The sequence below is a fragment of the Saccoglossus kowalevskii genome, chromosome 6 (genome assembly GCF_978046115.1).
Source record: "Saccoglossus kowalevskii chromosome 6, keSacKowa6.1, whole genome shotgun sequence".
Classification (NCBI taxonomy): Eukaryota; Metazoa; Hemichordata; class Enteropneusta; family Harrimaniidae; genus Saccoglossus; species Saccoglossus kowalevskii.
The window spans coordinates 28,700,538-28,713,601 of NC_140646.1; the positions used below are offsets into that span (position 1 = coordinate 28,700,538).

The 13,064-nt window shown below is 33.5% G+C and overlaps 1 protein-coding gene across 2 annotated transcripts in view; it reads left to right on the forward strand.

Moving 5' to 3' along the window:
- The window catches only part of LOC100372325 (protein virilizer homolog), a 71,093-nt gene that overhangs the window by 16,656 nt on the left and 41,373 nt on the right, over window positions 1–13,064 (forward strand). For both annotated transcript variants that reach the window (XM_085500316.1, XM_085500317.1), the window contains exons 6-15: window positions 209–285; window positions 505–582; window positions 908–1,035; window positions 1,527–1,749; window positions 8,421–8,502; window positions 8,871–9,075; window positions 9,223–9,529; window positions 10,151–10,251; window positions 10,352–10,464; window positions 10,831–11,163. In XM_085500316.1, coding sequence (XP_085356442.1) covers window positions 209–285; window positions 505–582; window positions 908–1,035; window positions 1,527–1,749; window positions 8,421–8,502; window positions 8,871–9,075; window positions 9,223–9,529; window positions 10,151–10,251; window positions 10,352–10,464; window positions 10,831–11,163 — 1,647 coding nt within the window. The remainder of the gene's footprint in view (window positions 1–208; window positions 286–504; window positions 583–907; window positions 1,036–1,526; window positions 1,750–8,420; window positions 8,503–8,870; window positions 9,076–9,222; window positions 9,530–10,150; window positions 10,252–10,351; window positions 10,465–10,830; window positions 11,164–13,064) is intronic.

A 13,064-nucleotide genomic window follows, 5' to 3' on the forward strand; every position in this document is an offset into this window, starting at 1 on the left:
TACACCATAATCTAACACAGGTGTTTCTGTAAGTGTTGAAGTACACATCAGCTTACACACTAGTGTTTATGTTAGTGTACACTATGGAGAGCTAGAAAGAGGAATGTGTTTTAATTTCTCAAATAGTGATGTGAAAGCTGATCAGACAAACTTTGTTATATAACCATTGTACAATGTCACTGGTATGTGTGTTTTTTTTTATCCAAAGGAGTACGGTCATTGCTAGGGGAAGATGAAGCTGAATGTTATGAACAAATTAGTGATGATGAAGAAGATGCTATCAATGTAAGTTATATCTCAGTGTTATATCTTTTCATATACAATATGTACAGTTACTCAAATGATTTTCACTGTGTTCAATACTTCTTTTTTTTTTGTATCATAAAAACATGAATAAATACAATCATAAAGACACAAACTTAACAAAACTTGGTATTTCTGTGTTATTTCTCCATGCTGAGGAAAGCAGATTGTTTCCATTGATAACTGTTTTATTGACTACAGATAATAGAAGAGTATGATACATGGATTTATGATGTACCAAGTTTTAATCCATTCCAGTGTGAATTCCTAGCTCCAGTGGTAAGTGTAATCACAATCTTAAGACATTATTAAATGGTACTAATATTATTTATTCTCGAAATGCAGGAATTTATTGTTTGACGTAATGACGATGGTATTTGGTGATTTACATATTTATGAAAACAATTCATAGTTTTAGAAACAAATGATTGATATGTTGTTAGATGCAGTTCTGCTACATTTATGCATTTTGAGAATTTTGTAAATTCTTGTTTTGTGTTTTTTGGCGAATACAACTTCTAGGCAATTATATTGTCATGGGTGTTGTCATAGCATTAAAAGCTTATATGTTTTAATATAAGTATTTTTATTTCATTATTTGTAGACTTTCTCAACTCCTGAATTGACTCAGTATGACATAGAGAAACTGAAAACAACCGATTCAATGCCCCCAGAGTCAAACAAAATTATTGAAATAATTAACACTTTTCAATCTGAGGAGCATAGTTCAAAGTAAGTATTTTTGATTACATAGTTACTGGGTATATACTAGTAGGCACCATTATTTTATGGTTATGTTTGAACTACTTTTGAATCAATTAAGATCAGATATTTGGATTGTTCCTATCGGTGATAAACTTCTCTCAAACCACTGGACTGTTTACTGGTTTTATTTCAGTGATAAATTTCTCCCAAACCACTAGACTGTTTACAGGGTTTATATCAGTGATAAACTTCTCCCAAACCACTAGACTGTTTACTGGGTTTATATCAGTGATAAATTTCTCCCAAACCACTAGACTGTTTACAGGGTTTATATCAGTGATAAATTTCTCCCAAACCACTGGACTGTTTACTTGGCTTATTTCAGTGATAAACTTCTCACAAACCACTGGACTGTTATTAGTGACTAAAACATTGTGTTGATTACATGTATTTCCAAATTTATACATGTGTTCATTTTGATCAGTCAATATAGTTTTGTACATTGACTTGTATTCTAGATGGGTGAGTGCATTGGAGGAACTACCAGGTCTTGTCAATCCTTGTTTAGCCTATGTAAACAGTGATAGTATCAAAGTACTGGCTGAATGGACACTTGAAGCATTGGATTTAGACAATGCCATTGCACAGTCAATAGCTGTCAATGTGAAACAATTAAAAGCTGGTATGAATCTCACTACAGCCTTATGTAATTGTGGGCCAACTGTGGCAGAAGTACTCGTTGTAAGTAAATACTACTTGTGTTCTTTCCAGCCTGATTTACTTCAACTTACTGTTCTTCACTTTGATTGAATTTGTAATAGCTGTCACTTTTATTGGTCACTAGTTAGCTCATTTCTTTTTTTAATACCATATTTAACATTTTTAGTTTTTAGGGTATTAATTTGGGTCGTGTCTGTGCAAATGTGTGTGCACATTTTCATGTTACCAGCTTTTTCTCACACATGTGTGATCCAATTCAGTTCAGAGTTGGTACAGAGACAGAAATTGATGGTGCTATTATGCACATCAAGTTATTTTTTCGATTCTTCAAAGTTTAACTGTGTTTTTCCTTGATTTTTAACATTTTTCCTTCAAAACTGATGGAAAATCCGACTTTTCCCGAAATTACCCGAGTTTAATCTGAGTTTTGATGACGCTTACGCAGTTCTCGTCTCTGTGGAAAATCACAGTCATTTTTGTGAGGATATTGTATCCCGGAATTGTATCTTTATTTGCACAACGCTTATGTGGACAAAATTGTGTCTCATCAATTTCAAAGGTAAGAAACTGTGCTTGTTATGGTATTTATACACTTTGTATTATCGTTTGTGTTTCAGGTTTGGTAATCTTGAGAAACTATTGCTAACCTGGCGAGTGTTTCGCCAGAAAAACTGCCTTTTTATTATTGTAGGAACTTTTTATGTATTGTGTAAATTAAAAGTTTACCTCGTGATTTAAGAGGTTTGCAGTGCTCTCACCGGGATTCAAACGTCGTGGTGGTGTCGGCGCAATGCTGCTCTGAGACGCTTGCCAGACTCTGCCTCGCTCAAAATCATTATCGCCATGCTTGATTTCCGCAACATTTACATTTGTTTATGATTTCCACAGCTATTCGCTGTTCATAAACAGCCATAAACAAGTTTAGTTGGGTCAGCATGTACTCATTGAAAGTGTTGGTTTATTTACGTAATCCACTGATCACGCAATAGGCGAAGTTAAAAATATGTCGCTACTCAGGAGAGCTTGCCCACAACGCTAAATGTCCCAATATAAACGTACCGTTACGTTTATTTTTTCCACAGAAAAATTCCACCCGGTACATTTTTATTTGAGACTGTACGTTTATTTATTTTTCTAAATCCGGCCGATTAAAAAAAAAATCATGCCTTTTTCCCCATGAGAAACGAAACCAAAAGATCGCACTCAAACATCGGTAAATCTGGTCTTCCGTGTTGTTTTCACCATGAGGTCGCTGAACTGTCATATTTAAATGCTTTATGGTAATTTGAGCACATGGGCACCATCCAGCATTTTGATTGGTTGATTAGCAACTTGACCTATCTGGTCAATAAACACGCGTCGTGGGCATGGATAACATGGCGGATATCGTCTCATCGAGCGTTAACATGTAACCGAAAACATTTGCTTTCGATAAAACTAAGTTGAATTTTACTTGCATTTCATAACAATTCAACGAATTTATTTTTTGTACGTTAATATAATCACTACTGAGTACTAATCAACAATTACAACACTTCGAAAACAAGTAAGCTACCGTATCGTGATGATTTGCTACCAACAAAAAAATAATGCATAATAAATATAGTGACTATTTTTTGTTGTCATGTGAACAGTTTTTTTGATTGAATGTAATTTTCCAACATTTCATGACGTCTATTGTAGAACCAAATTATGGCCTTTCACTCCTCCTTGACGCCTATTTAAACGATTATATGGCATCTTGTCGCCAGCCACGAATGTCACACTAGACGAACTTGATCGATACTGTTGACCATTCCGTGCATTTTTTATCGACGCACGACTGCACGCAAATCGAGAAAAGTATTGTCCTTGCAACAATTTCGCGCAATACGTCACCACTATACAGTGACTGGTTTTAATTTGTATTCAACATTAAAACAAACTACAGTGAGTTGTTCTATGGTCGTATAAGAACAAAATAAACTACATTAAGATACAGTAAAGTTAACCAACTAAACAGAATGCTACATAAAGCTAAATAATATTACAAACACATACAGAATCACAATAAACTTGTACGATACAGTACAATACAATACTCTAACTACTATTGCTAAGGAGTGGAAAATCACATTCACATTAGAGTCATAACTATGGAAAGAATATTTTTATATTTGGTGGAGCTGCTCATATATCATTTGCATACATTTTTGTATGTATTGTGCAGTTTCCCAGCCAGTCCGACTCGAGTAGTGATTGGTTTGCTATTTCATTACATCTTGCAGCCTTTCAAACAGTATATTGCTAGACATGCATCAATTGTTGTCCATGTATATTCCTAATTGCTCAGTGTAAACTGCAATTTCTTTCTGGCTGGTATAAATATATTAAGTAATATGTTTTCGTACTGAAAAGACGGTACACAAATATCTTTTTTAATTAAATTTAACAGCTAATGGGAGCACATATGCTACAACCTCTGCTTACTTTTGACTAAAGGTTTTTTTGTTTTTTTTCAGGTGCAGAGCCAGAATTTTTTTCTCAGAAAGCAAAACCACTGAAACTGCATATATTACAAAAGCATACTATTCGCTGCATGTCTGACAATTGTATAAAGTTTTGCAGGTGGTCTTTTTTCTTTTCTTTGAGAAGTGCTGTCAACCAAAGCATAAATATGTGTTTCTCTGTACATAAAAGTTCAATTTCACACGATTTGTTAATATTAATGCATGATAATAAAAACTTGATAATAATTTTCTGGATTCTCGCACATTTTATTTGTATCATTGTCATATCAGAAGTACTCTTGTCCTTATTTAGAGATATTGAAACTAATTCAGGGTCATAAACTACATGTAGATCTGTACATGAAGTACATGGGAAGTAAAGTTGTTGACACAGGTAATGTACACCAAGGATCATTGCAGTTTCTCAGTTCCTCATTTGGTGCTAGTACTTGTATGACAAATGGTATCTTTGCCCTGTTACTGTCTAAAATATCAGAAGTTTTTCGCTGGAACAGTTCTGTGATTGACAGTGTTCTTGTATTAGGTATACAGTTGTACAAGGAAGTTTATCCAAACAGACACAACACTGACTCTTCAACATATTTGCAGATCTGATTTGCATACTTGCATGTCATTTTACCTGTTGTACTTGTTTGTTTCTCTCTGGTGTTCTTGCTGAGACCAGGATGGAGAGTGCTATAAACTTGAAAATGCCATAGAAATCATGTTTGCCAATTTATGTCCATGCCAAAAACTGGACAAATTATATGTTGCAACTTTCAAATGACAACAAGTGAAGGCAGTGTCATTCATGACCTGTTTGATTGGATAAATTTTTACGACTTGGAGGCCATTTTTCCCCTCAAAAATCTAAAAAAAACAAACTTTTTCTAGCTGTTACCAGCTTTTTCTCAGATATGTGCCATCCAGTTTTGTTCAAAGTTGGTACAGGGACAGGTAATAATTGTTTACAAGTGCACATCGCATTATATGTTTAACAAGTTATAAATTGTCTCAGAAAAGCCAAATGAATAAATTTTTACCCCACCCCCCTAAAATTGTAACACATCAATTCTGAACAATTAATAACAGAATTTTAATACAGCTCATAATGAATTAATTCACTCTGACACAAACCCAGTTCATTATAAGTTTTTAAATTTTTTTCTGAGCAGGAGCTATGACATGACATATCATGCCTTGTTATTAAAGTGCCTGTGAAATGGCTGCTATTTTCACGCCTAAAATTATCCATTGATACATAAATATTATTAATTTATATGTTTCTAAGCATGAAATATTTTTTTAGCTCCGCATCATATGAGTGATTGTCCGTCGTCGTCGTCCATCGTCGTCGTCCGTCCGTCGTCGTCCGTGTCAATGTTTTACTTTTTCGACTTCTTCTTGAAAACTACAAGCCTGAATGCTTTGATACTTGGTGTATATGTACCTTGGGTAGACCTCTCTTAGGTTTGTTCATTTCATGTTGATATCTTCAATTCTCTAATTTTGGTGAATATTTTTGTAATTTTTGGTAAAAAGTGATATTTTCGACTTCTTGTTAAAAACCGCAAGTGCAAATGCTTTGATAATACATATATAGGTACTACATGTGGACCTCTCTCAGATTTGTTCATTTTGTAATGATATCTTTAATTCTCTAATTTTGGTGAATATTTTTGTCATTTTTGGTAAAAAGTGATATTTTCGACTTCTTGTTAAAAACCGCAAGTCCAATTGCTTTGATATTACCTATATATGTACTACATGTGAACCTCTCTCAGATTTGTTCATTTTGTGATGATATCTTCAATTCTCTAATTTTGGTGAATATTTTTGTAATTTTTGGTAAAAAGTGATATTTTCGACTTCTTGTTAAAAACCAATAGTTCAATTGCTTTGATATTACATATATAGATACTACATGTAGACCTTTCTCAGATTTGTTCATTTTGTGATGATATCTTCAATTCTCTAATTTTGGTGAATATTTTTGTAATTTTTGGTAAAAAGTGATATTTTCGACTTCTTGTTGAAAACTGTAAGTCCGATTGCTTTGATATTACATATATAGGTACTACATGTGGACCTCTCTCAGATTTGTTCGTTTTGTGATGATATCTTCAATTCTCTAATTAATTTATTTTGGTGAATATTTTTGTAATTTTTTGGTAAAAAGTGATATTTTCGACTTCTTGTTAAAAACTGTAAGTCTGATTGCTTTGATACTATTCATATTGTTCATTTTCTAATCATGTCTTCAGTTCTTTAATTGAAATGTGCATTGCTAACAGCGGAGCTATCTCAGCCGATAGGCTGCTTGTTAAGTGAAAAAATGTGTTTTAAACTCAATCTACGGCAACTTTATTTTTGTGTATTTTAAAACGAGGCTCCACAGAAATTCCCCTTGTGACGTCAGAAGGGGAAGTCGCATGGCAGCTTGCATTGCCGATACGTGTAAATAAGGCAAATTTCTTGTGCAGTTTTCTCGTCTTTGACTAAATTTTCACTTATGTACTTGTTCGTCGAGGAGGAATGAACCATAATGAACACATAGTATCAATTTTTGTTGCATGGGGTTGAGTTAGATGCAAAATATGTCCGTTCTGGTGTAGCTGGTCACTGTGATTGTCACCGATACCGGCGCACGTTTGTACACTGTCGCTGGACAAAATAGGTTACTAGGCACGTCACTACACTGTTTTATTTCATCGATCGTCTGAGTAAAACTTTCAAAATTAAAATAAAAGAGAACATATTTTGGCATTCTAAACATTAGACTATAGTGATCACTATAAAATAATTTAAAAAATGACAAATCACAGTTACTAAATAAATGACAGCCGCGTGGAAATAAATTGAAATTTTGTTGAAATAGGTGAACGCGTCGGGTCACGGTGAGGGCAAGTGCGTTAAAAGCGGTGTTTAATTGGATAACAAAAATAATCGAGATCGACACACATACAGATAAATTCAGAGTGGATTCGAGTTAGCGTGATCCATGGCGTGATTGTCATAATTATAACATCATATTAAAACTTTATTTAGTGGAAACACATTGACCAAGCCCGGATTCTTATTTCATAAATTATTATGCAGATCAAGCTGCAAGCATGGAGGTAAAAAAAGAACAGAGGTGTGAATTCGACATTCAACACCAATCACCAAACAATTCAGAAACTTTTAGCCTTCGAAAATGAAAACAATTAGCAGTGTGTAAGGGCTGTGTAATTTCCTGTTCGTCCGACGCTTCGTTTTCATGTCACTGTCAAAATTATTGCTACTCTTTACTTAACAGGGACTAAAATGGTCTCTATAAAACGATAATCAGAATCGCAAAAAAAGTCAACTCATTTGAAACACTTGCCGTCTCTCTCTCTCTTCTGAAATCTGCCTCGGTGATCATGGTCCGGATTCTATTTCTTTCAAAAGTGTTGCGCCAGGTTTATGTTGTCGGCGTTTCTCTTTAAACCTAGTTGTTTTTTCATGGACGAGGACAGTTTTTCCAAAAAAAGAAGCTGAGGTTAAGTGGCTTTCGTCCACTGATGTCGCACTTTCGGATCGATTAGAAACGTGTGAATACTTACACTATGACTATACGTTTCACTGCAACTGCCCATAACACATCTAAAAACTCTCTCTCGAAAAAAAAAAGAAAAAAAAACGCCGATCGAAAAATGTATATCGTTTAAAAGTATACTGAATGACCAGTGTTATTACGGCTCAGGGGTATGACTTTTTGGCATTTGGTGGCGCACTTTCGGCGAGAGTCGGAAATCCGGAAACAGTCGACCGTTTCAGGATAGGTGGGCGTGGCTAAAACAGGAGAAATATCCCAAATTAACTTGGATACGAGTAATCATTTTCAGCAAAAAAATCAATAACTGCCCATTTCAGTGGGACACAGATCTAAAATGGGAAACGTGAGGGTGGGCATTGCACAGGCACTTTAAGAAATAAATTATTCTTCATACTGTTAAATATGAAACAAACTATATTGTCATGTGTTAGATAATGTTGATGGATAGTTGAGTAACAAATGCCGGTACAATGTACATTAAAGATGATATTAACAAGAAAATGTCATTTTTTTTAAAAAAATGAGCGTATTAGTATGTTTCATGATTTGACTGTAAACTATAAATACACTTTTATACAGTTGAATTTCTTTCAATAAATTTCACTGTATTTTGTTTAACTCAGGAAAAGAACGTGCAGGGAATCTTGTTTGATTTGCTATTTGCTGATCATATGTCCTCTTCATTGAAGTTGACTGCTTTACAAGGTAATACCAAATATTATATAGCAGAATTTATGAAAGAATTGTATTTTATGCTTAAAACATGAAAATTTCTTTCAACAGTGAGAAGTGTCTATGCCAGACACCAGTGGGTGAGATACTAGTCATGTAGTGAATGGTTTTAGCGTGTGTTTTTTACATCCACTGTTGAAATGGTTGTCAGAACAAAGCTATTTATATATTATCTATAAAGGTAGTGCATTTGAACGGATTCAAATAGGTGTTTGGGATAGATAGGACAGTTTACACGTGGTTTGATTTGAACAGGTATTACTGTGTTACTAGTATGTAATTTGAAGCTTATGAAAATGCATTCCACTCTAGTCTGTAACTAATGTACAATTTTCTTGTAGCATTGGACAGTGCAACAAATTGTGAAATGGGATTGGTAAAATTTGTGAGTAGCCATCAATCCAAAGTTGAGCTGACATGTTATCAAAGAGCTTTAAAGTTAATGTTATCCAATCAGACAGTCCGTGTAGTGACAGCACTGACAGCATTACTTAGAAAAGTACACATCTTTGAAGTACTTGGAGTTTTATACATGACTGTTGACAGGCAAGTAACACATTCTCTAGTTTCACATAATGATTGCTCATTCAATGCTGCTAATTTAATTCAGTATAAAGGCGTATTCATGTATGTATGATTTAATTCAGTATAAAGGCATACCGGTAACAGTTTTTTTTTTTTCCAACTGATCAGAATTATGGAAAGCACTCCACTTCCACCAGAGAGTACAAAAGAAACACAATCAAAGGACACAGAATCAATTGAACACATTCCCCAAACACATGATGAAAGTCCTCAAAAAATGACATTTATGGACACATTGGACAAATCATCACCTAACACTCAACAGAGGAGTGATAATCAAAGTATTAGCATGGAAACAGATACTTCAATCATCTCATCAGGAACAATTTATATTGCAAGTTCTAATGATATAGAGACTATAATGGAATGTATTGAGGAAATCACTTATAGTATGGAGAATGCACCTCATACAATAGTAAGTTAAGGATACATGTGTACTGTGATTTCAGGCATTATGTTTGAAACACATTTTTATGATGCAAAGCTGAGTAACCTTGAATCCAGCCATTGATTCTGAGTATATTATCTATGCGAATCTGTATGCGACTATATGGTCAGCACAGAATTCTGTGTCATCAGTGATTGGCTGTCTCCATGACTTCAATCTGTTACCATGGGAATGCACAAGCGCAGAAAGACCTGTATTTAAGGTCTGCCCACAACACTTAAGACAGATACGGTAGTTTATTATCATAGATTTTCAAAAGTCTCAAAATTAGGATTGAATGGTGATAAGATGCATCAGCCATAGCTTATATCCAATGTTATGAACAATTTCTGTTTTTTTATTGTATTGGTCATGTTATGTATCCTGTCATCATTTCAATACCCCAATGTCTGATGCTTGTACTCAGGTAGAGTGGTTTTTATACAAGTATATTGATATACAGTAGCCATAATTGTTATTCATGCATATGGAAGTACTTGTTTTTTTGTTTGACATGACTTTTCAGCAGCACCAAGTTGGTAACCGATGCACACTATTTATAATGGTGTGCTTTTCATTTTATATATCTTTTTTGGTACTTCTTTACAGGTACAGCCACCCATCAAGGCATTTCCTACCTCAGCCAAGATAACAGGTCCACCATGTACAGCAGACCCATATCCAGTGTTATTCCATATGTTCAATACAAGGTAAGTGTAACACTCTTCTCATTATCAGTATCCATTTGTACTGTAAAACTCATGCACCAGGACCTTTCTTCATAATCTATAATCATTTTGTTTCTTGCAGGAAGTTATTAGAGAGTTTACTATTGTTAGTATCTTGTCCTGCCACAGCTGGTAACTTGGATATTATGGATGCTGTTCGTACACTACTTTTAGTGTGTTTAAAAACAAAGAAAGGTAATCCAGATACTTAGTCTAGGCTTTATTCATGATCTAAGTATTTGAAAATTATACATTTTTTTGGGATGGTTGACAATTGAAAACAATTGTTTACTCATATATCATGATTTAAATTTCACTGGGGGTATAATTGCATGTCATATGAGGTCATTATTGCATATTATGGGGGGTATTATTACACGTCAATTACATTATATCGTTAAGACAGTTTACAACTTCTTTGATGTGATCTTTATCGACCTGTAAAAAAATAATGTAACAATACAGCAAAGAGGTTTCATGCATAACTACCATAAAAAAACTATATAAATCAGTAAATGGTTGATTCATTTTACTTTTTCCACATCTTTTTTTACTTTTTAGGTTTGTTATTTCTTGCGCACAATATTGACATTTGCAAGGTTCTTGTACAGATACTAACAAACAATGATGATGATGAATCTCTGGAAGACAATGAAACCCAGCAGTTGGGTCTTACTATGATTTACCAGTTACAGACTTTGCAGAACATTGATCAAATCAGAGATTTTTTAAGAAAAGGCTCATTACAAACTGAAAGAGATAATGTGGATATCATAAGCATTTTACATACAATGTACTCTATGACTTTTACGCCTATTGGTAAAACTAATGTGGCACATGTCTTGAATCTGGATGATCATCTGGAAAGTATCCTGTCTTTTTTGGAACTCACAGGTAAGTGTGTACTTTTAGACATGCCTTAGGCCAAAAACAAACAAACTAATATTACCCTCAAGTCAAAAAAATAAAAAAATTAGGTTGGTTGGTCGGATTTTTTTTTTCTTTTTTTAGCTCCGCTGTCGACTTTGTCGAGCGGAGCTTATCATATGAGTGATTGTCCGTCGTCGTCGTCCGTCGTCCGTGTCAATGTTTTACTTTTTCGACTTCTTCTTGAAAACTACAAGCCTGAATGCTTTGATACTTGGTGTATATGTACCTTGGGTAGACCTCTCTCAGATTTGTTCATTTCATGATGATATCTTCAATTCTCTAATTTTGGTGAATATTTTTGTCATTTTTAGTAAAAAGTGATATTTTCGACTTCTTGTTGAAAACCGCAAGTGCAATTGCTTTGATATTACATATATAGGTACTACATGTGGACCTCTCTCAGATTTGTTCATTTTGTAATGTTATCTTTAATTCTCTAATTTTGGTGAATATTTTTGTCATTTTTGGTAAAAAGTGATATTTTCGACTTCTTGTTGAAAACCGCAAGTCCAATTGCTTTGATATTACATATATAAGTACTACATGTCGACCTCTCTCAGATTTGTTCATTTTGTAATGATATCTTTAGTTCTCTAATTTTAATGAATATTTTTGTCATTTTTGGTAAAAAGTGATATTTTCAACTTCTTGTTAAAAACCGCAAGTCCAATTGCTTTGATATTACATATATAGGTACTACATGTGGACCTCTCTCAGATTTGTTCATTTTGTAATGATATCTTTAATTCTCTGATTTTGGTTAATATTTTTGTCATTTTTGGTAAAAAGTGATATTTTCGACTTCTTGTTAAAAACCGCAAGTCCAATTGCTTTGATATTACATATATAGCTACTACATGTGGATCTCTCTCAGATTTGTTCATTTTGTAATGATATCTTTAGTTCTCTAATTTTAATGAATATTTTTGTCATTTTTGGTAAAAAGTGATATTTTCGATTTCTTGTTAAAAACCGCAAGTCCAATTGCTTTGATATTACATATATAGGTACTACATGTGGATCTCCCTCAGATTTGTTCATTTTGTAATGATATCTTTAGTTCTCTAATTTTAATGAATATTTTTGTCATTTTTGGTAAAAAGTGATATTTTCAACTTCTTGTTAAAAACCGCAAGTCCAATTGCTTTGATATTACATATAGGTACTACATGTGGACCTCTCTCAGATTTGTTCATTTTGTAATGATATATTTAATTCTCTAATTTTGGTGAATATTTTTGTCATTTTTGGTAAAAAGTGATATTTTCGACTTCTTGTTAAAAACCACATGTCCAATTGCTTTGATATTACATATATAGGTACTACATGTGGACCACTGTCAAATTTGTTCATTTTGTAATGATATCTTTAGTTCTCTAATTTTGGTGAATATTTTTGTAATTTTTGGTAAAAAGTGATATTTTCGACTTCTTGTTAAAAACCGCAAGTCCAATTGCTTTGATATTACATATATAGTACCACATGTGGACCTCTCTCAGATTTGTTCATTTTGTAATGATATCTTTAATTCTCTAATTTTGGTGAATATTTTTGTAATTTTTGGTAAAAAGTGATATTTTTGACTTCTTGTTAAAAACCATAAGTCCAATTGCTTTGATATTATTACATATACATGTAGGTACTACATGTGGACCTCTCTCAGATTTGTTCATTTTGTAATGATATCTTTAATTATCTAATTTTGGTGAATATTTTTGTCATTTTTGGTAAAAAGTGATATTCTTGTTAAAAACCACAATCATTTATGGTGAAAAATGATATTTTTGAATTCTTGTTGAAAACAGCAAGTCCCATTGCATTGATACTATGCATATTGTTCATTTTCTAATGATGTCTTCTGTTCT